General features: G+C 46.2%; 1 protein-coding gene across 2 annotated transcripts in view; it reads left to right on the top strand.

The window, feature by feature from the left end:
* The first annotated feature begins 12,653 nt into the window (after positions 1 to 12,653).
* EXOC4 (exocyst complex component 4) overlaps positions 12,654 to 25,614 on the top strand; it is a 448,912-nt gene continuing 435,951 nt past the window's right edge. The window contains exon 1 of one of the 2 annotated variants that reach the window (XM_066633468.1): positions 12,654 to 12,756. In XM_066633468.1, coding sequence (XP_066489565.1) covers positions 12,671 to 12,756 — 86 coding nt within the window. In that variant the 5' untranslated portion in view covers positions 12,654 to 12,670. The remainder of the gene's footprint in view (positions 12,757 to 25,614) is intronic. The other variant, XM_066633469.1, reaches the window with a different exon arrangement.

Genomic DNA, 25,614 nt, shown 5'->3' with positions numbered 1-25,614 from the left:
GCATCATAGTGCATTTTAAAGGCATAAAAAGGTCACTTCCGGTTTTGCCGAAAAACTGGAAGTGATGTTTTTTCCAATTGTAATAGTCATTCTGCTAATAATTGACATTATCAATTGTCCGCTCAGTTCTATCACCTGCCAGTCAGCCAGCCCATAGCATTGAGTTCTGTTGCTGGAGTGTGCACTGCATGCTATCCAGAGAGCAACCAGATGGCCCTGGAGAGGTAAGTAAAAAATTTTCTTACTTACCTCCCTGTAGGCCACTTGTCCTCCAATGGGTTTCCTTGGACCTATGTCGGCTATTTTGGTAGCATAAGTTCAAGGAGACTTGGGGCATTTTGGGGCAGGGAAAGGGGAACAGAATCTCTGCATGCACAGCTGCTGTTGAGATCTTACCCCTCCTGCCCTCTCCCAGGCCTGCTCTCTGCCCCAAACTGCACCTACTGCTGACCTACTTGCTCCAGCAGGGTGTCTGGGAGCGCTTATCTTGTGTGTGGGACCTCTGGTTATTTGCAACTGCAACCCTGAAACAACCCTGAACCCTTTTGCACCAGCATCCCTGGGCTTTATCAAGAGATATGCCACTGTAAGTCCCCATAGAATTGGGCTGTATGTTTTTCAAACAGTCAAAAGTTGACTGCATCATTTTGCCAACACATCAGCTACAAATTTACACTTCCACAGAACTGTGAAGGAAACAACTCTCGCTTTTTCTTTCCTTCCAAAGATATTTCTGCACCATTGTGCTAGCTTACCTGGTATGCAAATATAGCGTTTTAATTCCTGCTGCAGCCCCCTGTGGAGTATACATATGCCACTGTCTCCAGATGCGAAGCCAGCAGATTGAAATAAAGTTTTGATATGCCAAAATCATCTGAAAAACAAGCCATTGAGAGATCTTTTGAAAAACCCCAATAAATTGCAATGAGGTTTAATGACTGCAGTAACTGTGTGCCTGTGAACAAAGTGAAAGCAAAGCAGGATGCTATGGACAATGCCAGGTATATTGTTATGTATTGCTGCATCCTGCGATATCTGTGCTTCCACTTGGTGAATGGTAGACCAAGTAACATCTACCCTTTAAAATAGGAAAGGGGTAAAATCAGTGAAAGGATGTCATAGTGCCACTTGACTATATGTACAATACGTGGGTATTGCTGACACTCCACTTGCCTCTATTTACCAGGGGCAGTCCCTGTTTTTTTTGCCTGTGCCTGGTAAATTGCTGTTCCTGTGTTGCCTTTTGGGGACGCACTGTTAAGTGTAATGAGAATTGCCAGTGTTGTCATTTGTCTGGGTTCAGCTATCTCCACAGGGCTACTAAATGTTGAATCTCTCTGTGGGGCATGGATGCATCTTGATTATGCAAGTAAATGTGAGTGCAGTAACACTTTGGCATCATACAGTGCACAGCCTGCCATTTCGTAAACTGCAGCAGCTGAGGTATATTTTGACTTGTGGTAGCATATGATCAGTCAATTTTGCTGTGACCTTAAAGGACTCTGATGCCCTCACCCCTGGGGGGATGGAATTCTAGGGGGCCGCACACGGACATGGTTCTTTCTGATCGTTTATAATGCGTCGATGCAGATTGACCATTTGGACCATAGGTTTTTGTTCCTTTATTCTTTGGGAACCCTTTGTATTCATGCATGGACATGTTCCCTGACAGCCCACCTTGCCCTGTTTCACTTAACAGGACTGTCTGTCTCTCAGCAGGTGGGGCTGCGGGTCTTTGCAGGATTGGGTCGGTGGTCAGAAGCATGTCTCCCTTGCCTCTCAGGTAAGTTGTCCTTGGGTTATCCCCTGGGAGGTTAGTTGAAGCCCCTGGTCCGGGTCTCCTTGAAGAGATCTGGTCTGGGATTTGGGGGTCCAAGCTCCATGCAAACCTGGGACCACTGGGTCTGACAACCCAATCCTGACCTGCCTGGGGTACAGGCCTGCAGCAGCGCCAAAAATGGCTGCCACTGCATCCTGTGAGCTCCAGGCAGCCGCAGCCTCCTCCCTGGGAGAAGGGGACTTTCATCCCCTCCCTTGGGAAAAACGAGTAGCCCCGCAATGGGGCTCCGTGTTGGGTGGCCAGCCCAACACAGAGGCTCTGGATCTGGTGCAGCAAAGCTCCACTGGTCCCGCCTCCCTTCTGCTCTACTCCGTCCCCCCAGCACGCCTCCTCTCTGGCCTCTCCCCTCCCTCCCTCCACCTTCCCCCCCAAGAATGCCTCCTCCCCCCAACACCCCCAGCTACCTCTCTGCTGCTCAGAGGTCTGTGTGACCGCTGAGCAATTAAGCCCTGGTACTCCACCAGTGCTAGCCCAGCGCCAGCTAGCACTGGGCTAGCACTGGCAGAGCACTGGTGCTTGCAACAATGCGCAATGTTTGCAACAGTGCACACCGGCAGTGAGCCTGTGAAAAATCTAGGATTCTGCCCTTGGCTTGGCCCCTGGGTCTTCATGTCTCCTGCAGGCTACAGCTGAGTCCAGCCTCGCAGCTGCAAATTGGCTGTTCCTTTTTTCTCCTGGCTGCCAGCTTTGCTCTTTACAGAGCCTGCTTGTCTTCCCCCAGCCAATCTGCACCCAACTATCGCTTGGTCCTTTCCAGCCTTTATCAGGTCACCCCAACCACCCATATGGCTGCAAGAGCATCCGTTCGCTTGTTTCTGCCCTTTCAGAGCCATGTTGTGCTGCCTCCTCACCTCCTGCTGCAACAGGAATCATGCAGCCATGGCTTTTGGTCCTCACGCTGGTCGTTTTGATGGCATGGGCCTCATGGGCTTTTTTCCTATCTAACAGCCCAGCCCTATGGCGAATTAGAATGTCAGGAGTTTATGACAGTGGGAAAGCCTTCCACTATTGTAAAATGGCTGCTAATGGAGTGCTCCATCAGTGGCCATTTTGGGAGCAATGCTGCAGGAAGCGGTAGCACTCCATGTGCTTTGCTGAAAGTAGCCACATCCACGGGAGAAGGTAAGGCAGCAGTGGGGGTGGGAAGTGGGTGGAGTAAAACTGGGCAGGAAAGAGGGAGGAATTGGGGTGGGAAGGCTGCAGAAGGGGGTAGATCTGATAGTGATGGCACACACTGGATCCTATCCCCTCTTTTCACAGCCTCTCCATCCATTTCTTCTTCCTGTGACTCCCTATGACTTTCTTCTTCCCTGGCTCCACCACCCTCAGCTGCAAACTTCTCCTCTTTTCCATTGACATCCTTGAAACCTGAAAGTCTCTCCCTGATCACCTGAGAAATGTGCCTTAACTTCATTCAAATCTTTTCTCAAAACCCATCTTTCACTCTCCAGACCTGAGCCAGCAAATTCATTAACGCAAATCCCTTACCCATTTCAGTGCCTCTGTTTCAGTTGGGGTAGGGGAATAGGATAGGGCTCAAAATCAGGTTATTATTGGCCATAGGTGTAGTGGTGGGGCCAGTGGTAGAATGCAGTGAAACAAACCATGTTGAAATATCTATATTCTATCAAAAGTTATAGCCAAAACCCACTAGGGGTGGGGCAATTGTATATCTCCTTGGCCGCTGCCCAGGGCATTGCCCCACCCATTGCATGGGAGTAGGTCCATCATAGGGGTGATGCACTACCCTCCTGCACAAAATCCTACACAAATCCTAGTGATGCCACTGGGCAGGGTGCAAATAAGGGCAAGGTAGGATAGAGGGAGCTGGCACCTAATCAATATATCTCTCCAGTGCCTTGCAGAGTCAATCTTTACATTCTTATTATATAAAACAATTTTTTTGGAATTGAAATCTCTTTGTTTTTCTGAATATGCATGTGAAGGGGTGTGGGCAACTGCATGGATGACCATCCCCATGTACCTGCTTGCCTTCTTGCTCAGAAGTATGCCCCAAATAGTGTCTGGGAACTTGCTCCTACCCAGTGGCGTCACTAGGGTTCACGTCACCCGGTGCGGGATGCCAGCGTGTCACTCCCCCATGCAGTGACTGACTGACTATTTTTTATCTGACTGCTGTTTTTATGATATGTGTTAATATGTTTTTATTTGTTTTAAATTATGTTTTTAATCTGTTTTAACCTGTTGTAAGCCGCCTTGAGTCCCTTCAGGGAGAAAGGTGGGGTAAAAATAAAGATGATGATGATGATTATTATTCACTTTTTATTTTGATGAATTTGGAAGCAGGCAGTAAAGCACCACTGAAGAGGCAGGCAGCTTGACTCTATGCAATGCAAGGCCCATGAGTCCCCTCACTCCTGCATATTGTAAATTTGTACTTCTTGTGCAACTTGTAGTACCCATGGTATAGTTTAGCTTACCATGGACAAAGTGGAGCTGAAAAAGAGCAGGAAATCACCAACATTTTTACCTTTGTCTTTAACATTGAGAGCAGAATTCAATGCCACTTATAGCTGCCCTTGGGTGGGGATCTGGGAATTATTCTGAGTATGAAATACTTGTTCAGCAATAGACTTGCACTATCATTTGGAATGATGGTTGGAAGATTAATGGCATTTTGCATTCTTGATTGCTCAAGATTTTCTGTAGATTGCCTACAAATGTCTTGCTTCAAGGGAGCTCAGCAACCCCAGTGTCAAAGCAAAGGTGCTAAGTAGCCAGGTCAATGACATGCTACAGTAACTTTAATTATTATTAAGCTTATTGAGTTTTGGATCAACAGACAAGGTCAGTGGGTCACTTGTCCTGACCTCGTAAACCAATTAATTTTTTCAGCAGAAGGTCTTAGGGTCAGAAGATTGATTGACCTGCTCTCTGAGTTTTTGGCACAGCAATTGACAGGCTGACACATTCTGCTCCCCATTCAACTTTTGGTCTACGTGGATCTCCAAGGATGATACATCCTTCTACTGTCCCTGAACCAGTGTTCCTAGTCTGTAACCTAAGTATTCATCTTCTCAGAGCTCACTTCTTTCTTCTTCAGATGATATTTCAGTGGTGTCAACCTGGTGACTGTGACAGAGGCTCAGGCTGTATACTTCAGGTGTACAGATATTTCAGGTGATAACTTTGAAGAAAAAGGAGCACTTCCTGCCTAGGATTTTCATTGGCATTGTTGGAGGTCTCAGAACCTAACAGGGCTCACTGTTGATGCTGGAGTAGTCTCTTCTTTCTCCTCTGAGGAGAATTTGGCCCAGTTGCCATTTTTCTCCAACGTATTAACAGTTCTATTGTAGGACTGTTATGGTGGGTAATGGCAGCTTCTGGTCACCAAGAGCAGCTTTGCTGCTGCCTGTGGCAGAACCCTCCCCCCCACTACCCACAGAGCCCTGATGAACTGGGGCACAGCAGATGAGGCTGCAGGAGATGGTGGAGCATGGCAGCACACAATGGTGACATCATTCCTGGATACCACCTATGAGTCTTAGCTGGGATTGCTGTTGGAGAGTGAAAAGTAGGAAGGAGAGAGAGAAGGAAACAGAAGGGGAAAACAAGGAGAGGTAAAAAGCAGGCAGGAGACTGAGAGCATGGCCAGGAGAAAAGGAGGGCAAAGGGGAACACCCAGGAAACCATCAGCCTGCAATCTCCAGGCTCATGAACCTCCAGTTAGCACAGGGCTGAATCAGATGGCCGGTGCCTTCCCAGAGCCAACAGAATCCAAGCATTGGATTGTCCAGCCTTCTCCTGCAGTATCACATGGGCTGGGCTCTGAGGGGAAGGGGTACGTCTTCCCTAGATCAAAGAGGTGATTATGTGCATAGAGGCACCCAGGCCTTGAAGAAGATTGGAGCTAGCTGAAGGTGATGCTTATGCTCTTCTTACACTCTAATGCTTCGCCTAAACTTTGGAACAGCGCCTATGCAGGAGATGGCCCACCTGACAGTATGTTGCTGTTGGCTGTTTCACACCTGGAGCTGGCTTGACTCTGTCCCTCTTAGCTAGCCAAAGCATCAGCAAAATGGGTAGTCTGATATAACACTGATTTGGATACAGGGAGACACTTTCAGAGGAGAATTGGTGGAGGAAGGGGTGCTTAACCCCACCCCAGGGCCCCCAATTCTCCCACGTAAATATACTCTTTCAAGAGTGTTTCCTACCAGGTGCTCTCCCTTCCCATTTTGGAATTTGACTGGGGAAAAAGACTTTAAAACTACTCAGAGAAAGACATTTCCAGGGGGGAACAGGGAGGTGGGTGAAGAGTTACATGTCCCTTCCTGCCCACTGATGCTCCCCTACAAATGCCTTTAACTCCCACATTAATGTTGTGTGGGAAATATGGGGCTGGGAGACCTGTGTTTCCCTGACACTGTTTAATTTGACCCCAGGTCTCTACAAATGCGGCAACCCTAAGAACATAAGAACAGCCCCGCTGGATCAGGCCATAGGCCCATCTAGTCCAGCTACCTGTATCTCACAGAGGCCCACCAAATGCTCCAGGGAGCACACCAGATAACAAGAGACCTGCATCCTGGTGCGCTCCTTTGCAACTGGTATTCTGACATAGCCCATTTCTGAAATGAGGAGGTTGCACTTACACATCATGGCTTGTAACCTGTAATGGATTTTTCCTCCAGAAATTTGTCCAATCCCCTTTTAAAGGCATCTAGGCCAGATGCCAGCACCACATCCTGTGGCAAGGAGTTCCACAGACCAACCACACGCTAAGTAAAGAAGTATTTTCTTTTGTCTGTCCTAACTCTCCCAACACTCAATTTTAGTGGATGTCCCCTGGTTCTGGTGTTATGCGAGAAGGAAAAGAGCGTCTCTCTATCCACTCTGTCCATCCCCTGCATGATTTTGTAGGTCTCAATCATGTCCCCCATGAGGCATCTCTTTTCTAGACTGAAGAGGCCCAAACACTGTAGCCTTTCCTCATAAGAGAGGTGCCCCAGCCCAGTAATCATTTTGGTTGCTCTCTTTTGCACCTTTTCCATCTCCACTATATCCTTTTTGAGATGCAGCAAGCAGAACTGGATGCAATACTCCAGGTGTGGCCTTACCATCGATTTGTACAATGACATTAATAATAATAATAATAATAATAATAATAATAATAATAATAATAATAATAATAATAATAATAATAATAATACAGGTATTTCTATACTGTCTTTCTTGGTCCTCAGATTTCTCCTTAGACTTTATTCAAGGTGGTTTACATAGGCAGTCAATTTACCGTATTTTTCGCTCCATAAGATGCACCTGACCATAAGACGCAACTAGTTTTTAGAGGAGGAAAACAGGAAAAAAAATATTCTGAACCAAATAGTGTAATAAAATATTTAATAAACTATAACAGAATAACATTTGAACCATGTAAAGTGAACAGCAGTCAACAGTGGCATTAAGAACCATTATCACTGTCATTAACAAATGGAGAGACTTAAAGGTTTGAGTACTCTAGTTTTCTGGAAACCCCAAGAACTCATCATCGCTAGAGTCAGAATTTATGAAGCTCATTTTCTCACAATCACTGACATCACTTTCTTCGCTGTCTTCATATAAGATACCGTCTTCACTTCCATCTTGAGTTGGCATCCTTCAGTCTCGGAAGACTATGGTGTCACGCTCTGAATGGTGGTTCTGGAACAGAGTGTCCTCTCCAGTGCGCAAAGCCTGGGTAAAGTAGGTATGGAGGATAGGCTGTTACCCATGCAGCAAATCCCCCCTCTCCACGTCGTTGAAATGGTCCAATGGAAAGGCAGAGGCCAATATGGTTGGTTCCAGTGGCGTCGCAGGAGTTGCCAGAGCGTGACTGTGTTCAGCCATGAACTGCCTCAGGGACTCCGGCTCCGGATTTTGCCTCGAGGTTGACTCCTGAAGCCTTTTCCATAACTGGATGTAGCCACAAGGCAGTGGAGATTCCATCTAAGGCATTGCTAATGCCACATTTTTTGAATGGCTGTACAACGATCTCCTCCTTTACTGAGTCCCATGATGTTTTCACCCATTCACAAACTTGAGTGATGGTGGGCCTCTTCATTCGTCCAGTAGATGTCAGATCATGATTACCAGCAGCCATCCATTTGTTCCACTCTTCTCTCATTAAGACCTTAAATGGCTTGTTGATGGAAACATCAAGAGGTTGCAACTGGCTGGTAAGACTTCCGGGAATTACAGCTAGATGAGTCTTCACTTCTTTGAAGCACTTTTTTGTTGGTTCGCTAATATGTGCTCTAAACTGGTCAAGCACTAATAAGGCAGGCACTAATAAGACTTTTTTCAGAAGTCCTCCAGGACGTTTGGAGTACACCTTTTCAACCCATATTCTCATTCCATTTTCATCCATCCATCCTTTCTCATGTACATGTACAACAACTCCTTGCGGAATCACTTCTTTTGGAAATGTTTTCCTTTTGAAAATCAACATGGGTGGCAATTTGGTGCCATCGGCACAGCAGGACAACACAGCTGTGTAATGGGTCTTCTCATGCTCTGAAGTTTTCACAGTGATGGTTTTGGCACCCTTCAGATCTACAGTCCTATTAGATGGCACATCAAAAGTTAGCAGGACTTCATCCATATTCCCAATCTGGCCAATTTCAAAGCCATTTTTCTTCCTAGCATCAATAAAAAATTTATGAAAGGACAGAATCTTAGATTCATATTCCTTTGGCATTTTTTGCGCAATTCTAGTTTTGGTCTGCATAGCAAGACCACATCACCTCATAAATCTGTAGCACCATGATGGTGATCCTGTAAAATCCTGAATGCCTTTCTCTATAGAAATGCGTTTCGCTTAAAATATGATCATTTTTGTCGAGACAGAGAAGCCATTATTCCGGATCATTATTATGATCCATTCTTTCATGTCCACCTCCAACTGTGGCCGCTTTGCAGCATGCCCACGGAAAGTGTGCTTACTGGTACTTTTATCTGCTTTTTGCAGCTGATCCTCCTGTTTCCTCCACTCTCTAATCATTTTTTCAGTTGGAGGAGGCCCAAAATGTCTCTCCGCTGCTCTGTTTCCATGCTCCTTAGCATATTTTACTACCTCTAGTTTAAAAGGAATTTTATATGCTAGCCTTTTCTTCTTTATCATCCTTGCACTGGTAGAATGAGGTACTGTAGTATTTTTCTGCAAATGTGTTGTCACTAAGCGCTGAACATTTGCATTACCATTGACTTGTTCTTGAAATAAATGTCACCCATTCATTTTTAAGAAATAAGGGGTCTCACACGCTGCACAGACCTGCCCCCAAGACTGAACTTTTCCCTTCCATTAGCTCTCTGCCATCATTATCATGGCAAAACTCTGTGTGCAAAAAGTGCCACTCTGAGCATATGCAGAGTGTATTCCTTGACCGTGATGAATTGCTTTCTCAAACCATGCTCTCGTGTGTTTCAAATTGGTGACAGGCTCCCATGAGCCCAAAGCATCAACCCGCAGGTGTGTGTGCCTAAATGCCCCTTCCAATATTTTTGCTGTGGGGTGGTGGTCAACATCGGCTGTGTTTGGATCACTTCAGCATTTCCAGCCCTGAGGAAGTTGCCTGTGGGGCCTCTACAGGAGTGCCTGCTCTTGGCGATCCAGGGAGGGGCGCTTCCCCGCCCCTGTTGGGCCAAGGGGGGTTGTCCGAGTGGGAGCCGGCTGCGCAGGCCCCTGGCTGGCTGAGGTGCGCTCAGTGCCCGCGGTCTGGAATTCGGGCTGGGGCGGGTGCAGGGGCGTTGAGCGAGTGCCTGCGCGGCGCTGGTGCCCCTGGAGGAGTCGGCTGCGGGGCGCGGGGGCAGGGAGGTTCTTTTGTTCTTGCTCCTGGCAGCTGGCTGGCTGTTCAGAAGGCGGGGGCGGGTCGGGTCTGGGCTGCGAGGCCGCCCCTTCTCCACCCTCCGTGCTGGCTGATCATTCCCAGATGCCTCCCACCTCGCGGGAGAAGCCGGCCGCGGGCCCCCTGCAGGTCCCGCCCTGGAGAAGCTGCGGTGCCGGCCGTGGGAACACAGAGGAACGTAGAGGCGGTGGGGAGGTGGGGAGGCAGGACCCGGTCCACGCAGAAGCGCCGCAGCTGCCTGCCGAGGAGGCTCTCCTGCCCGAGAATGGCTGCAGTGTTGCAGTACTTGCTCCATAAGACGCACACACTTCCCCCCCCCCACTTTTTTGGGGGGAAAAAGTGCGTCTTATGGAGTGAAAAATACGGTAAATCTCCGTAGGGATTTTTACAATTTGAAAGAAGGTTTCTATCTTTCAAGAAACCACAACATTCAGATGTTTCTTTCTTGATCTGGTCGCACATTCTGGCCTCCATCCTCCCACACTCAGAGCAGATGGAATAGCTTGGCTCAACTTGTCAGCTGCTTCAAGGTCACACGGTGCCGGTGGCCTCGAACTGGCGACCTTCGGATGTTATCTTCAGGCAAATGGAGGTTCAACCTTCTAGGACCAGACCTCTTGCCCTAATTAGAATATTAGTTTTCTTATTCTCAATGCCTTTCCCAATAAAATGCTGATCTCAATACTGATCCCAAGTATGGAATTAGCCCTCTTCACTGCCATGGCACATTGAATCGACACTTTCATCGAGCTTCCACAAGGAACCCAAGATCTCTCTCCTGATCTGTCTCAGACAGCTCAGAACCCATTAGCCTATACGTAAAGTTTTGATTCTTTGCCCCAACGTGCATGACTTTACACTTACTTACATTGAAACTTATCTGTCATTTTGCTGCCCAGTCTCCCAGTTTGGAGAGATCCTTCTGGAGCTCCTCACAATCGCTTCTGGTTTTCACCACTCTGAAAAGTTTGGTGTTGTCTGCAAACGTACTCACCTCGCTACTCAGCCCTTTCTCCAGGTCATTTATGAACAGCTTGAAAAGCACTGGTCCAAGGACAGATCCTTGGGGTACATCGCTTTTCACCTCTCTTCATTGTGAAAATTGTCCATTGACACCCATTCTCTGTTTCCTGGTCTTCAACCAGTTCCCAGTCTATGAGAGGACCTGCCCTCAAATTCCCTGACTGTGGAGTTTTTTCAGTAGCTGTTGGTGAGGGTTGATGTTGAATGCTTTCTGAAAGTCCAGATATATAATGTCCACGGGTTCTCCCGCATCCACATGCCTGTTGACCTTTTCAAAGAATTCTAAAAGGTTTGTGAGGCAAGACTTACCCTTACAGAAGCCATGCTGATTCTCCCTCAGCAAGGCTTGTTCGTCTATGTGTTTTGAGATTCTATCTTTGATGAGGCATTCCACCATCTTACCTGGAATAGACGTTAGGCTGACTGGCCTATAGTTTCCCGGGTTCCCTCTCCTTCCCTTTTTAAAGATCGGTGTGACATTTGCTATTCTCCAATCTTCTGGCACTGTGACCGTTTTAAGAGACGAGTTGCATATTCTAGTCAAGAAATCAGCAACTTCATTCTTCAGTTCTTTAATAACTCTTGGGTAGATGCCATCAGGGCCCGGTGACTTACTGACCTTTAATTTGTCAATTAGGTCTGAAACAGCTTCTCTTTCAACCTCTATCAGACTTAATTCCTTGGTCAGGAGGGACCGTTTGGGCAATGGTATCTGCCTGAGGTCTTCTGTTGTGAAGACATATGCAAAGAACCCTAGATTTAATCAGGCAGGATGCTGCAGTGAAGGACAGCATTGAGCTGTCATGCTTTTTATAGCAGTAGTACTGCAGCAGCTGTCACCTGAAGACCCTTCTACATCATAATCTCAAAGCATTGGGAGTGTAGGTAGGGCAATTATTCCAAAGGGCTGGCAAAACACTCTGCACATGACAGGAGGCACATTTGTCAGATCGCATATCCCAGGACTGAGCCCTGGCATTGAACAGAGATTCTATAGGTAACCCATAAATCAACCCCTCCCCCTTTTGAGAGAGAGAGAGAGAGAGAGAGAGAGAGAGAGAGCAAGCACTGGCAACAGCATTTTTACAAAGGTCTTCAAGTTTATTTGACTCGTAATGTCTGAAACCAATTGAGGACACCATTGAACAATCAAGGAGATGTTCATAATGCTTCCCTTGGAAAATAAAAGTCAATATAGGTTTTATTACATATTGTACAGTCCCTCTTCTCCTCATTCAGCACAAAGGGGGTAAAATCATACTGACAGTTGCGTTGTTCACCCTTGCGTTGCTATCCATTATTTTCTTTTTATCTTCTTGGATTCATGGTCTGCTACCTGGTTATCTGATCTCTTGCTTGCCTGGTTGCTGCATTGCCCATGCAGGTTGCTGGCAATTCATTTCTGAGAAAGTCACAGGATGTTCTGAAATGAAGTGTTGCTTATTTTTCTGTCACGTTGAATCTGCTGGCTGGTCGCTACTGGCTGGGTGGTGGTGCTTTTTAAAGGACTCGGTGGGGAGGCTCTGCCTCACCTGACAGGGCGGAGGTGCTTCTTGAAGGACTCTGGGGAGGCTCTGCCTCACCTGCCTCTCCGCCCACTCTGCATCCCTGGCGCACAGCCACCTACAGTGAAGAGTTCAGCAGCTATTGAGCTTCTGCGGCTGAAACGGCCTCGGGGCTGAGAACCATCCCGGACCCGCAGCCCCAGGTCGCCCCAGGAGTCTGCGACGCGCCCGACTCGACCACCGCCGGCTGGAGCTCTCTCCCACCGAGCCCCTTCTAGTCCTTGGTTCGAAGCGGACGAAACTACATCCCCCAGAATGCACAGTGCCTGGGGGCTCGGCGCGCTTTGCCCGCCTCTGCGCGACCGGGATAGGACCATTCGGGGCCTGCCTGCCTGCGGATTCGTCAGTTGGGGCGAAGGGGGCGTATCCGGCGAGGTGTGTGAGGCAAGCGCAAGATGGCGGCATCGGAGGCTCCTGGCAGATACAGGAGCGCTGTGAGCAAAAGCAAGGACCCCTCCGGCCTGCTCATCTCCGTCATCAGGTAGGGGCGGCTCTCCCCCTCCCGCGCCGGGCCTGAGGGCCCCCCGCCCCCGTGGGGAGGAGGCCTGGCGCTGCCCCCCGAGGGAGCCTCCCGCCCAAGACCTCCCACTGCCCCCTTCGTGGCTGCATCTCGGGACCCCGGTCGCTTGGCCTCTCGTCGCCTGTCCGGCTGTCTGTGCTGCTCCTTAGGACTGAGTCTCACCAGCCGCAGGCCTCGGCTTGGAGGGTCCTGGGAGCATCTCCCCTTTGGAGGGGGAGGTGGGGAGAGAGCCTGAGAGCCCAAGCCTGTGCATGTCTACTCAGAAGTAAGTACCACTGTGGTCCTTACTCCCAGGAAAGTGTATATACTATACTATGAACACTTTCTGTTCACATTTTCCTGGGAGTAAGGACCATTGAACACAGTGGGACTTACTTCTGAGTAGACATGCATACACTGAATAGGACTGCAGTCTAAATCAGGTGGAGGGAGGCTGTCCTGCCTCAGTTCTCCAGAACCACATGCGTGTATTGCCCTTAAGTACACTCTGCTCTTTGGTGTAAAAAGCACTAGTAGGTAGTAGTATAGAATCTAAAAAGAATAAAACACTTGATAAAGCAGTAGGATTGAAGCGCATGTGCACACACGCCCAATAGATGCAGAGCTGTTTTTATGAAACATTTACAAATCTGGAAAAACAGAGAGGTTTTTGCCTGATGCCAGAAGGACAAGAGAGCTCCACCATGAGCCCCCCTGGAAAGAGCATTCCACAAACAAGGTGCCATCACCAAGAAGTCTCTTTTCCCCTCTGCCCATCCCGAACTGTTCCTGTGCTACTCTCCCCATGATCACTTATTACTTTATACAGATGTATATGGTTGGTATTGCGAAGAGTGTAAGACCCAGAGATGGGCAAATGCAGCATGGCTTGACTCGAATCAAATCTCGAGTCACTGCCCCCCTGCAACTCAACTAGAAAATGAGTCTTAATGGGAATACTTGCTGAGTTGCCCCTTTGCGACTCTAAAGGACTCGAGTCGCCACCTTTAAAAACCCAGTCATGGAAAAAATGGGGCTGCTGCCAAGGGATGTGTGTCAGAGTTATCTTTTAATACTCTCTGATGTCTCTGCCCATCTGTAAACAGGGTGGGAGAGACTATGAGAGCTGGGACAGAAGGGAAGGAACAGGGAGGAAGGTCACAGCAGTAGCTGTGAGGCTTACCAGAACAACCTGATCCTTGGTAGCTCTACTCATAAGTAGTTCCACTTTAGCCAGTCAGTCAGTGAGGTTTCTTCTGCCCGAACAACAAGTCATATGGTAGAAAACATGATCACTGTGTACTGCCTCCTCACCCTCCCTGGGCTTCTCCAGCCAATCTTAAGGAAAGAACCCCCTTGGGCTCCTGCGCTGTGTCAGCCAAAGAAAGTATCAGAAGGCCCATCCTTTGTCCAGTGATTGTTTCTTCCTTCTTATCAGAGATGGGCAAAAGAGCTCCCACACATGCAGAAGAAAAATATTAACACTTCCCTGTCTCGCAGCTGGAACTTCCCTGGTGCTTGCCCAGTCTGGATGATGGTCTCATGAGGTCTTTCATGCTGTGAAAACAGTAAGCAAGCACTCCTAGACACAGGCAGACTTGAGTCTGTGTGCGTGGGGACGAGTGCTGAGTCAGGGGACTTTGACTTGAGTGTTTTTCCGAGTCTTCTACACGTGTGACTCATGAGTCCACAAGTCAGTGAAAAATGCATGTTTTTGCCATCGCTGTAAGACCTTTCATTTCCTACATGCCTTATTCTTATATGAAGGCAAATTCCCAATCTGCTGTTTCCTTTATATCTTGTTAACCCATAGATAGCTGTAGCATGAAGCCTGTATCACTCTTGACTTCTGTAGTCCTTATTCTAGTGTATTATTGGGAATGCTAAGTCAAGTTCCCTGTGTCCTAGTCTTCTGCAGTGTACTCATGTCTTTTAGTCTGTATAGGATTAAGGCAGCGGTTCTCAAACTCCAAGGGAGTTCGAAGTGGGGGGCAGGGAGGCAGCTAAGGAGGCTGCAGGGACTTGGCTGGACTCACCAGAGCCTCCTGCAGCCCCCGGGGGATGCAGGGAGCCCTGCACCAGTGTCTGCAGGGCTCCCCAGGTCTTCAGGAGTGAAAGGTGTGCTCCCTGGGCATTTGGTGGGCCGCTGTGAGATACAGGAAGCTGGACTAGATGGGCCTATGGCCTGATCCAGTGGGGCTGTTCTTATGTTCTTATGTTCTTATGTAAAGCACAGCAATTGCACTCCACCTCCAGAAATCTGGAAGTGGAGCGTGTTCACTGCGCTTTCACTTTTGAAGACCCAGGGAGCCCTGCAGATGCTCGCATAGGGCTCCCTGCATCCCCAGGAGGCTGCAGGAAGCTCTGGTAAGTCCAGCCAAGCCCCTGCAGCCCCCTTAGTGATGTGATCCTGGGGATCCTGTCGCTGCCTCCTCCCTGCCCCTGCCCCTTCAGGGGGCAGAGGCCAGAGCCTTCAGGCTGGGACGTCGCAGTGTCCCAGTTTGAAAAGCCCTGGATTAGGGGAAGTAAGGAGGCAGATCCCCTGCATCCTGTACATGTAGTTGGGGATGCTAAGAGTTTCTCCCACTCCTAAACCCTTTATATAGGTATATTAAAGAGATGCTGATGTAGTCCTCCCAATATTTTCTGCCTCTCTTTTATCTGTGGGGTGTGTAAAAAAGCTCAATTGCACCCGTTTCCCACATTCTTGGATCATTTGGTGAAACTTCCCATTGTAACCTCATAGGGTTGCATTCAAATAATGTTAGGGCTCAATCCTATCCAACTTTCTGGTGCCAATGGGGCATGTACCCTGAAGTGGAGGGACAGTCATGGAGTCCTCCTCAAGGAAAGATAATGTTTGTTCCCTTACTTCAGGGCTGCTTTGTGGCTGCACTGGTGCTGGAACGTTGGATAGGGTTGGGCTCTTAGTTGTGACTAAGCACAATTGAAATCTGTGTTACTCTAACTTGCATTCCATTAATTTCTGTGGAACTTTGTCATGACTAAGTTTCTTTGGATACAGTTCTCAGAGCACAATCTTGTGCTTGTCTACTCAAAAGTAAGTCCCATTGTCTCAGGAAAGTGTGCATAGGATTGCGGCCACAATCTGAAAAGCCATGACCTGAGGTGGGGTGTTTGTATAGTATGTGAAACAGATTGCCAAAATTATCAGATTTCATGAATAGTGAGTGGCATAGGCTTTTCTGAGCCACTGATAAGGCTTGGTGTATGTCCCAGGAGACATGCTGCTGCCTGGCAGCACACTTTGACCACACTTTGAGTAGCCCTGGTGTAGTGGATAGTGTATCTAATAGGACCAGGGAGATATGGGTTCAAATCGCTCCTCAGATAGGTGGATCTTTGGCCACTCATAATCTTTAAGCCTAACCCACCTCAGAGGGTTGTTGTAAAGATAAAATGAGGAGAGAGAAGAACCTCCTGAAGTAGGTAATTAATAAATAAACCACTGCTCTAGGAAGCCTTGGCTCACAGTTTGGGAACCACTGCTCTATTAGATATTTGGGGTGCTGTGATATGGATTTTTCTTTTGCCACTTCTGAGGGAAGCTGATATTAGTAGAATTCACCTGTGCTGCCCACAATGGTGATCCTGGCCCTTGTGCTGCCCGAGGCCAGGACTTCAGGGTGCTGGCCCCCTACCAGGTATTGCCACCCTGCTGTCCAGGGCCTTCAGAGAGCTGGGGAGGCATTGTGCTGCCTTCTTGGCCCTCCAAATGCCTTCTGAGGCCTCTGGAAGGCCAAAAAAAGCTACTTCTGGTTTTCAGCTGTAAACAGGAAGTAGTGATTTTTTTGCCTTCTGGAGACTCAGAAGGCCATCAGAGAGTCGGGGAGGCAGAACACAGCCTACCCTTCTCTCCAAAGGCTTTCATATGGGGGCAGTGGTAGTGGTGGGGGGGCAAGGAAGGTGGCATATTCCCTGGAGGTGTCGTGCCCTGGGGTATTTGCCCCCTTTGCCCCCCTGGAATGCTACTGGCTGCCCACGTCTTGTAAGTTGGCTGGCAGGAACCCACTCATATAGATGCTTTCTGACCCACTCTTGGTGTATTAAAATGTTCCAGAGGTGCTGTGTGGCTATTATGTTAACACTGCTTTATAAAACATTGGTGCATGGTGTGACAGTTGTTTGGTGGAAACTTTGTAAATAAATCCTCCTTGAATTATGTGACCTTCCTTTGCATAATTTCTTGAGCTGCATGAGACCTAACATGTCCTACCTTATCCTATAGGATGCAATCCTTTACTCTTGGGCTGAAGTAGGGGGGGCAGGGACCCCAAGACTTCCTTGTACAAGTGATGTGAATAAGTACATTTGTCTACACTGGAATTAATTGTTCATAAGTATGGATAGATGCATAATCTGTCACCTTGTAATATTAACATTTTCCTCTATTTCATTTTAGTATAGAGATCAGTATAGGATGGTCTACAAAGGCTTAACTGCAACAGGGGAGGTTTCGTGGAAAAACAAATATGCCTTTATAGACAGAGACAGATGCCTTTATGCCATCTAAGCTATGGGCACAAACGTCCCTGGAGTGAGTGCTCAGTGTTGACCATAGAGTTGACCAAACGTCCCTGGAGTGAGTGCTCAGTGCTTCTCAACCAGAGCTACTTCACAGAAAAGCAGGTGGTACTTGGTCCTGTAGATTACAGTATTCTACATTTTGTGAAGCACTGTCACTTTGATCATGCTCTGCCTTTACTGGAAGTGGAGATAGCTGGCATGGCTGTAAAGTGCAGCTCTGTGGCAGCCCAGACCTTGCCTTTCAAAAGAAGTACAGGTTGGGGAAGGAGGATGCAAAGTCGAGGAGAGACCAGGAGACAGCAGGAACTGAAAGGGAACTGAAAGAGAACTGAACTGTTCTCTTGCTGCAGGAACAACTATATGGTGAGCCACCCAATCCTGCATACAGCTATCCCTGAAGCCAGTGGCATTTGGAAAATGAATAACGAATTTGAGAACTTTGCTACATATCAGTTGCTAATGTGATAAAATGTTTGTAAGGACTCCATTAATGGTTTCTATTGTTCTATTTTGCCATTCTGTGCCATCATTACAGAAATAGTCTAATTCAGTGTTTCCCAAAATGTGGGTCATGAGCCCCAGCACAGTGGGTCACAAGCTGGAGCCTCCTCCCTGCCCTTGCACCTGTTTGGGTCCAAATAGGACCCATTCTGGAAGCCCCGTTACTTACTGGAGTCTCCAGAGGCCTCTCCCGGACTGGTGACCCACTCTACAGGTCTCTGTGGGCCTCAGAATTGATGCCTCATGTGCAAACCTGATGCTCAAGCCAGAACACCACTTCAGCTCATATCTTTTATTTTAGTTTGATGAGGGCTACTAGAGAAGGTGGTAACTGCTGAATTAAGTGGAGTTGTAATTGCAGATTCCCACATGCAGCTTATGAGGCTATGTTTTGGTGGTGGTATGGTGAGGAGTGAACTTGAACATATGGAGAAACTATTTTGTGAGGATTTTTTCATACTTCCCTGAGAGTAAGCTCCATTGAACACAATAGGACTTACTTCTGAGTAGACATGTATAGGATTGTGCCCTTAGGGGCAAAAAAAAAAATCAATTGGAATAGTTCCTGTGTGGGCAGTGGAAGTTTGTCCTGCAGTGTCTGTTATCAAGGCTTCATGATCCTGAGCTACAGTTTGAAGCTTTGAAAGTGAAGTTGAATGGAAATGCAAGCTGACCTATTAATTTTATTGTCCAAGCTGATAGCAAAAAGTGAATGGCACAAAGGAAATTAAAGCGGATGCTGTTTTACCAATAGGTTTTGTTTTGTTTTTTCAGTGAACATACTGAACAATAGATACCATTTTCCTAATCTATTCTAAAATTATTAGAAGACTTGCTCATGACAGAATTTTAAGGTAAACATTGAAATAACTAGTTTGCTGCTCAGGGCTACATTGAAACCTATGAATTATGTTTAACTAAAGCAGAACATTGGATGCTGCTTCTTTTATGTTAAGAAATGTTTTATGTTGTTGTAAGCTGCTTTGGGCGGGTCCATTTTTCTTGATCGGAAAGGTAATGCACAAATATTTTTATAAATAAGATTTCTGCGAGTGGAGAGGAGGGATTTCTGTAAGGGTGCCTGAACTCAGGTGTGAACCCCAAGGACAATATAGTATATTAATAGAACTTAAAATGCAAAACTCTTTTGAGGAGTAAGCTTGCCCCTAGGAGTCTGATGCAAGGAGTGGGGAGTTTTTTGTTCTAGAAGTATGGTAATAGTTGACAGCACATTCTCCTCTCTGTGAATTGAAACTGTATCACAAATTCCACTGAGGAAAGGATTTCAATTGTCTCTAGTCACTTGATGGTTCCTGCTATTGATATTCCTAGTCCTCATGGCCCATCTCTATTAACAGGTACAAACTGATATTACTTCAAGCACATGGTGTGATCCCTGTGGTGCATATTTTATCTTCCAGACATTTTAAATTGTAGGTTTTTTCTGACTCTTTTTTAACACCCTCCCCATCTCTTTTTAAAAATAAGTATGTGCTCGATGAAATTTAAGAGATAATGTGTTTTGTGTTTTAGTTAAATCACTAAATAACTTGATTGCCTTTACTATGGGTGTCTTAGAGCTTATTTTTTTCCTCTCAGAGTTGTGTAATTGCTTCAGTGGGATTTCAGAATATATTATCAGATACACATTTTGAGGTTAAGTACTGCCAAGAGCTGTAGATAATTTCACTTGGGACTTGTCCTTAAAAATAACTTTTCGATTATAAAATTCAAATAAGACTTGCATTCTGAAAGTGGTGGAGATATGCCTGCATCTGGGTGTGCAGCTGGTAGAATGGTCACTGCTTCTAAACTTGAGCTTCACAAAGTGCAGTTTTGGAGGTGCAGCTCTTCATGTGTGCAAAAGAACATCTGTGGTGGAAGCAGGTTAGGGATCAAATTCACCCTGCAGCTCTTTTTCTTTTTGAGGGATGGTAGGCAGAATGAAGCTGTGGTGGCTGGTGCCTCCTTCCCCTAAAAGCAGTCATCAGGGTCACTTCTTTGTCCTGCTCAATTTCCACAGCCCAAGCTTCCAGTCTCTTTGATCATTTCTGTTGGTAGGAATGTTTTATAAAGTAAGTTTTATTCATAGCTAATGCTTTTTCTAGGGCAGATGTGTACTGGTTTGAGATCTGTTTTGTTCACAAACTGTGACTAGAGCAAACCGATCTGCTGGGTTAAGATGCAACAACAAATTACAGTTAGTTTTAAACCAGGAACACTTACAGCAAGTTTCCCTCCTCTTACGTGGGGAGGGGGCACCAGTGCAATCCTGGGCATGTCTACTCAGAAGTAAGTCAAACTGAGTTCAGTGGGACTTGCTACCAGATAAGTAGGTAAGTAGAATAGCATCCTGAGGTTTGTATTATTAGTCCTGTTAAACCATGTCATGTATTTCAGTGTCCCTGTATACCAACTGGACAGATTTTTGGCATTACAGATCTTAAGAAATGGAATAGTGTGTACCTCACCTTGTAATTACTCAGATATAAGAATAATTGGACTGTTGTTGACACTGTGTCTGGACCTGCTCTTTGTCCTGGTAGTAATGCTGTAATTTTCCTTTAGCAGTGTGGCTACAAGTGCCATTTTAGCATTTTAACATTATCATTGATACCATATTCCTGTTCGGTCGGATAATTTCTTTGAAGAAAAATGGCCCATACCTAACTCTAGGAGGGCACGGTATTATATGAACATCATGGTTGAGGTGAGGCTTTGAATGGAGTTGTACACTTCTAGTTTTCTGTGCAATTGAATTTTCACTTATGTTGCAGCATGTACTACTTTTCCACTGGAGAAATTAAATATATATTTCTGTTTACAACATCTATGAATGGGAAGCTGAAAAGGACTGTGGCACGAATGTTGCCTCTGCAGAAGGGCTCCAGGAACTTCTGGAAGCAGAAGTAGTTTCACTGCAGAAAAAGCAAGGGGCGGCAGAAGAGGATGGGGGATAGTCAGGGAAAAGTAGTTTAGGACATGTATATTATGCACTAAACATAAAGTGTGGTGTTTATTCATTATATTCATTCCCACCTGTTCTTTTTTTCCTCTATGACTCAGGGTGGCTTTCAGTTATTTTACACTTTAAAAAACCATCAAAGAACAAGAAGACAAGTGGATCTCAAACATGTTTTGTTGTGTCTTTTGAAAGAATATGTGCATTAGACAGTTATAGATCAACTCCCCAGCTGCAATAGGGGGGACAGTAATACTAACTTAACTTGCAGGGTGGTTGTTTGGATTACATCAAAATAATACATAATAAAACACATAATAAATGAAGGAAACTCTTTAATAATACTATACAAAAGCTAAGTAGTTTTAAGTGTCCAATAGGTATTATTAGTCCTGGCAAATCTTATGTCTAAATGGTAGACTGCCTGGGAATCCCTTGTATGCCACCTTGAATTTCATTCTGGTGAGGTAATGATCTATGGATAAATAAGGGCAGGATATAAATTAAATACACTATTCAGAATAAATCTGTAAAGAGCTCCCAAATAACCTGAGATTTTTTGTAGCAACCTGGAGAATTACTGGCAGTTTGCATTGTCGACTCTTCTGCAGAGACTGGGGTCTCTTCCTCTCTATGTAGTGTGTTTTCTCCACATGTGATTGTCATAATTACAACTTCAAGACAGTGGTTTACTTCCTATATATATTTTTTTTCAGAGTAGCAGTTTGTCAAGGCTGAAGAATTTTCAAATTGTTTTCTGATTGATTGCCTGATATTAGAGACTTTTGTAGTCATTATCTGTTCTTTTGCTGCACTATGTAATAGAGTGGAATCTGTGGATTTTTTTTTCTTTTAAGGTCTTAATTCACTGTTCTCTCCACTGCAGTGAATGGGGGCTGTCAACTTATCAAAGGTTTATTCAATTCAGTGTCTTTCTTTTAACTCATTAATCAAAATAAATATTGAATTACCTCAATGAAAGTGATATTTCTGAGGATGTGCAGTAAAGAAACAGTTTTTCAAGTAAGACTGACAAATGATTTATTCAAAGGGAAATTCTTTCAGATGCATTGCCTGAATTAATTCAGAGATGTATGAAAATTGTTGAGAAATGCACTGACCGCCCCCCCCCAAATAGGAATACAAAACCTCTAATCTAGTTTAGCATATTATTTCTTTCTGTATTGTGTCTATTATCCTTGGGTATCTCCAGGCATCCTTGGATGAGACTTATCTAAGTGCCCAGTCCTATCCAATTTTCCAGCACTGATGCAACCACAGTGCAGCCCTAAGGTAAAGGAATGAATGTTTCCTTACCTTGAGGAGGCCTTTGTGATTGCCTCCTCACAGTGCATACCCCTTGGCACAACTGCATCAGCACTGGAAAGTTAGATAGGAGTGGGCCTTGAATGTGTTTCAGTCTGATTTCAGACCTGATTTTGGTTCAGAAGTGTCCATGGTGGGATGGATCTATGCTGCGAGGAGGACAGGAGGAGTGCAACTTTGCTTGATTTTTTTGAGCCTTTCAGCAGTTTTTGATATCATCATCCATAGAATCCTCCTGGATAGATTGTCTGAACTGGGGGGGGGAATGCACCGGGTTTCTTCTATTTCCACATGGAGGGCCAATTCCAGAAAATGGCACAGGAGGACTTTTGCTCATCCCCTTGGCTTTTACGTTGTGGGATCCCTCAGGGTGTCCACCATCTCACCCACCATGCTATTTATCATCTGGACTGTTGAGTGCGATACCTTAGTAGTACCTTTGATGATACCCATTTCAACTTCTTTCTTTTTTTATTGAATTCAGGTGGGAATTCACTCTCCTGGAAGTTATGTCTGGGATCAGTCACAGTCTTGATCTGGTCCCAAAAAACTGAAGCACAAGCCTCAGGTTTTGTTGATTGTTCATCTGGCCTTGGTAGCGGTGCTCAACCAGTTGAAGATGGTGTTGCACTCTCCCCTAAAGAACAGGCTTGCAACCTGGGATGCTGATTGATGCAGTATTGTTAGTGGAAGGCCCAGCTGGCCTCTGTGTCATATAAGAGCACTTTTATCAACTAAGAATGGAATGTTGGTTGCAACATGTTCTGGGCTTGAGGTAGCAAGGCCATGATTAACTAGGCTCTGATCACCTCCAAATTTGATTACTGCAGTGCCTTATACATAGGGCTGCCTTGGAAGATGTCTTGGAAATGTCGCACACTAACCTGGGAGAAAGTTTCTGTCATGAAAGAGGAGGGGGACTTCCAACGACCACCTGTTAATCCAGGTGACACTAGTGCCAAGCACTCATTTCCTTTCCATCCCCCACTCTTCCAATTGGTTTAACGTGCAGCTTGGTAGGACAAGACCTGGTAGATCCAGTCCGCAGCCACCAGCCCAAGAGATCCGGTTCCCAGAGGGGTTTGTTGGGCAAAACAACCTACCCCATGAATGCTATGCAAGGTTGTTGAAATGCTCTCACTCTGCCTGCAGAGCAGGAAGGCTGTCCAATCCACCAATCCCAGAACAGGCAGAAGTTTTCAGCAAAAAGGTTTTAGCAGGTGAGGAGAAAACACAATGTGAACAGGCTTGGGTTCTTACCCATAAACGTCCCCTGAACGGGGCTGGCTCTGCAGGGAAGCCTTCATGTGCAGGCTGAGAGCCTGGGTCCCCACTCGGCTTAGTGTTTAAGCGGAGGCAACCAAGAGCTCCCAGCATCTGGATGGGAGGACAAACTAACACAGCAAACCCTGACGCATCCAGCTTTTTTGGTCCCTCTTCTGCTTCCCTGGCTCTCCCCAGCAGCTTTCCTTCTGCTTACCAGAGATGCTCTCCCTGTCCTGCCCATTCTCAAGCATGCAGCAGGGGAGAGAGAGAGAGACTCCCTCAGGCCTGGAGACCTTCTTCTGGCCCTGCCTCCCAGCCCTCCAATTGGCTGGCCCCCCCTTTTGAACCTGAAGCCTCTCAGACATTGGAAGGAAAATCCTCTGCAGAAACCACAACTGTTACCTCTTTCTTCATAAATTGGGCTTACTTCTGAGTATGGCTGCTGGAGTACCATGTATGTCTTCTCTATGGCATATATGTGAGTTTGAAACACCTGTCTCTGCTTTAAGATAATCATCAAAGTCTTCTCTGGGTGATTTTGTCTTATGAAATCAGTTGAGTGCCGAATCTTGACAGATCCCTTTCAGCCATGGTGGCCCATTTATGGACTGCCCTTGACGCAAAGGCTCACCTGGTGCTTTGCTTGTGTCTTCCTGATCCCAAGCGAATACCTTTCCATCTCCAGGCAATAAAATAATAAATAACCATCAGTGATAAAATTAGCATTAAAAATTCATCAGCCAAAAATAAAAACGATAACACAGCAGAACAAGAATAAAATAAATCAATTAAAAGCTTAGTGAAAGAGGGAAACTTTCAGAGAGCATCTGAAAGCATTTAGTACATAGGCTTGATGGACTCCTCTGGCAGAATGTTCCATAGGCATGACAACACCATGGAAAAACGGCCCTGTCCCTAACTGGTGCCAGCCAAACTTTTTCTGGCAATGAACCAGAGAGCAGAGCCCTGGATCTTAGGATTCAGACAGGAATTATATGGATGGAGGTGGTCATTCTGGTAATAGACCCAAACTGTATAAGGCTTTAAAGGTAATAACCAGCACCATAAGGCCAACCTTTGCGTAGCTGAGCTCTTGGTTGTGTGGAGCTCGGTTTAGAGGCATGTGGCCATGCAGCTTAGCAGGAACAGTAATCCCTGGTAAGTGTGAATGGAATAAAAACCTCAATCATGTCCTCCCTCAGGTGTATTCTTTTGACTGAAGAACCTCAAATGTTGGGCTCTTACCCTAGCTAGAAGGTGAAGGAGGGGGAGAAGTAAAAAAATTGCAAAGCAAATTGCTCAGTGAATTTGTGCCCACTCCTAGAAGAGGCATGGCCAGTCTGGGGGTGGAATGCCCACCACAGCAGGAGATGACAACATTTTGAATTGGCCCTACCTCCTGGTAGTGGTAGGGGCATTCCCAAAGCGTCAGGAATGCCCACCTTCTTTCCCAAGAACAGGAGTTCTTAGGCAAGAAACTCCTGTTTTTTTAGTCAGTGGGTCAATAATTTAACAATTGTGTTCCTTAAGAACTGTTGGGTGAATGTCATCTGGTCTCAGTGACTTGTTAATCTTTAATTTGTCAGTAAATTCAGAATTGTTCTTTTAGTTGACCTCTGTTTGGCTTAATTCTTTAGTCACCTTTCCCAGGCAAGGCTGTTCAGGTAGCAGTATCTGCCGAGCTGTCTTCTACCATGAAGACAGATGCAAAGAAATCAGGGGAGAGAAAACATTCTGGACTTAAGGGGTGGAGCTTCCCGTACTAACCACATCCCTTCTTCCCATTTCTTTACTGTACTCCTTTTTAATGTACTCCTTTCTGTTCCTGAGCATCAACCACAAGGACTCCAAGACTGATTGTGCCTAGTATATTGTAAACTGAATCTTTCCCTATTCCCTAAGACAGGGGTGTCCAAACATTTTGGCAGGAGGGCCACATCACCTCTCTGATACTGTGTCAGGGGCCGGGGGGGGGAGAATTAATTTACATTTAAAATTTGAATAAATTTACATAAATGAATTTATTAGAGATGGAACTTATATGAATGAATGAAGGTCTTGCAGTAGCTCAAGGCCTATAAAAGGCCTTGCACAAAGCAAGGCCAGCCTTTCCTTCTCTGCCACTGCTGCATCACAGATGTGAAACAGCAAGTAATGGAGGGAGCCCACGTCCCACAGCTCAGGTGAGAGGTCAAACAGTTGTCCTCATGCTGAGAGCAGTTGCATCGGGCCAGCAT

Source organism: Tiliqua scincoides, chromosome 7, assembly GCF_035046505.1.
Source record: "Tiliqua scincoides isolate rTilSci1 chromosome 7, rTilSci1.hap2, whole genome shotgun sequence".
Taxonomy (NCBI): domain Eukaryota; kingdom Metazoa; phylum Chordata; class Lepidosauria; order Squamata; family Scincidae; genus Tiliqua; species Tiliqua scincoides.
The sequence above is the reverse complement of the archived record's forward strand: the minus strand, read 5'-3'. Positions and strand labels throughout refer to the sequence as shown.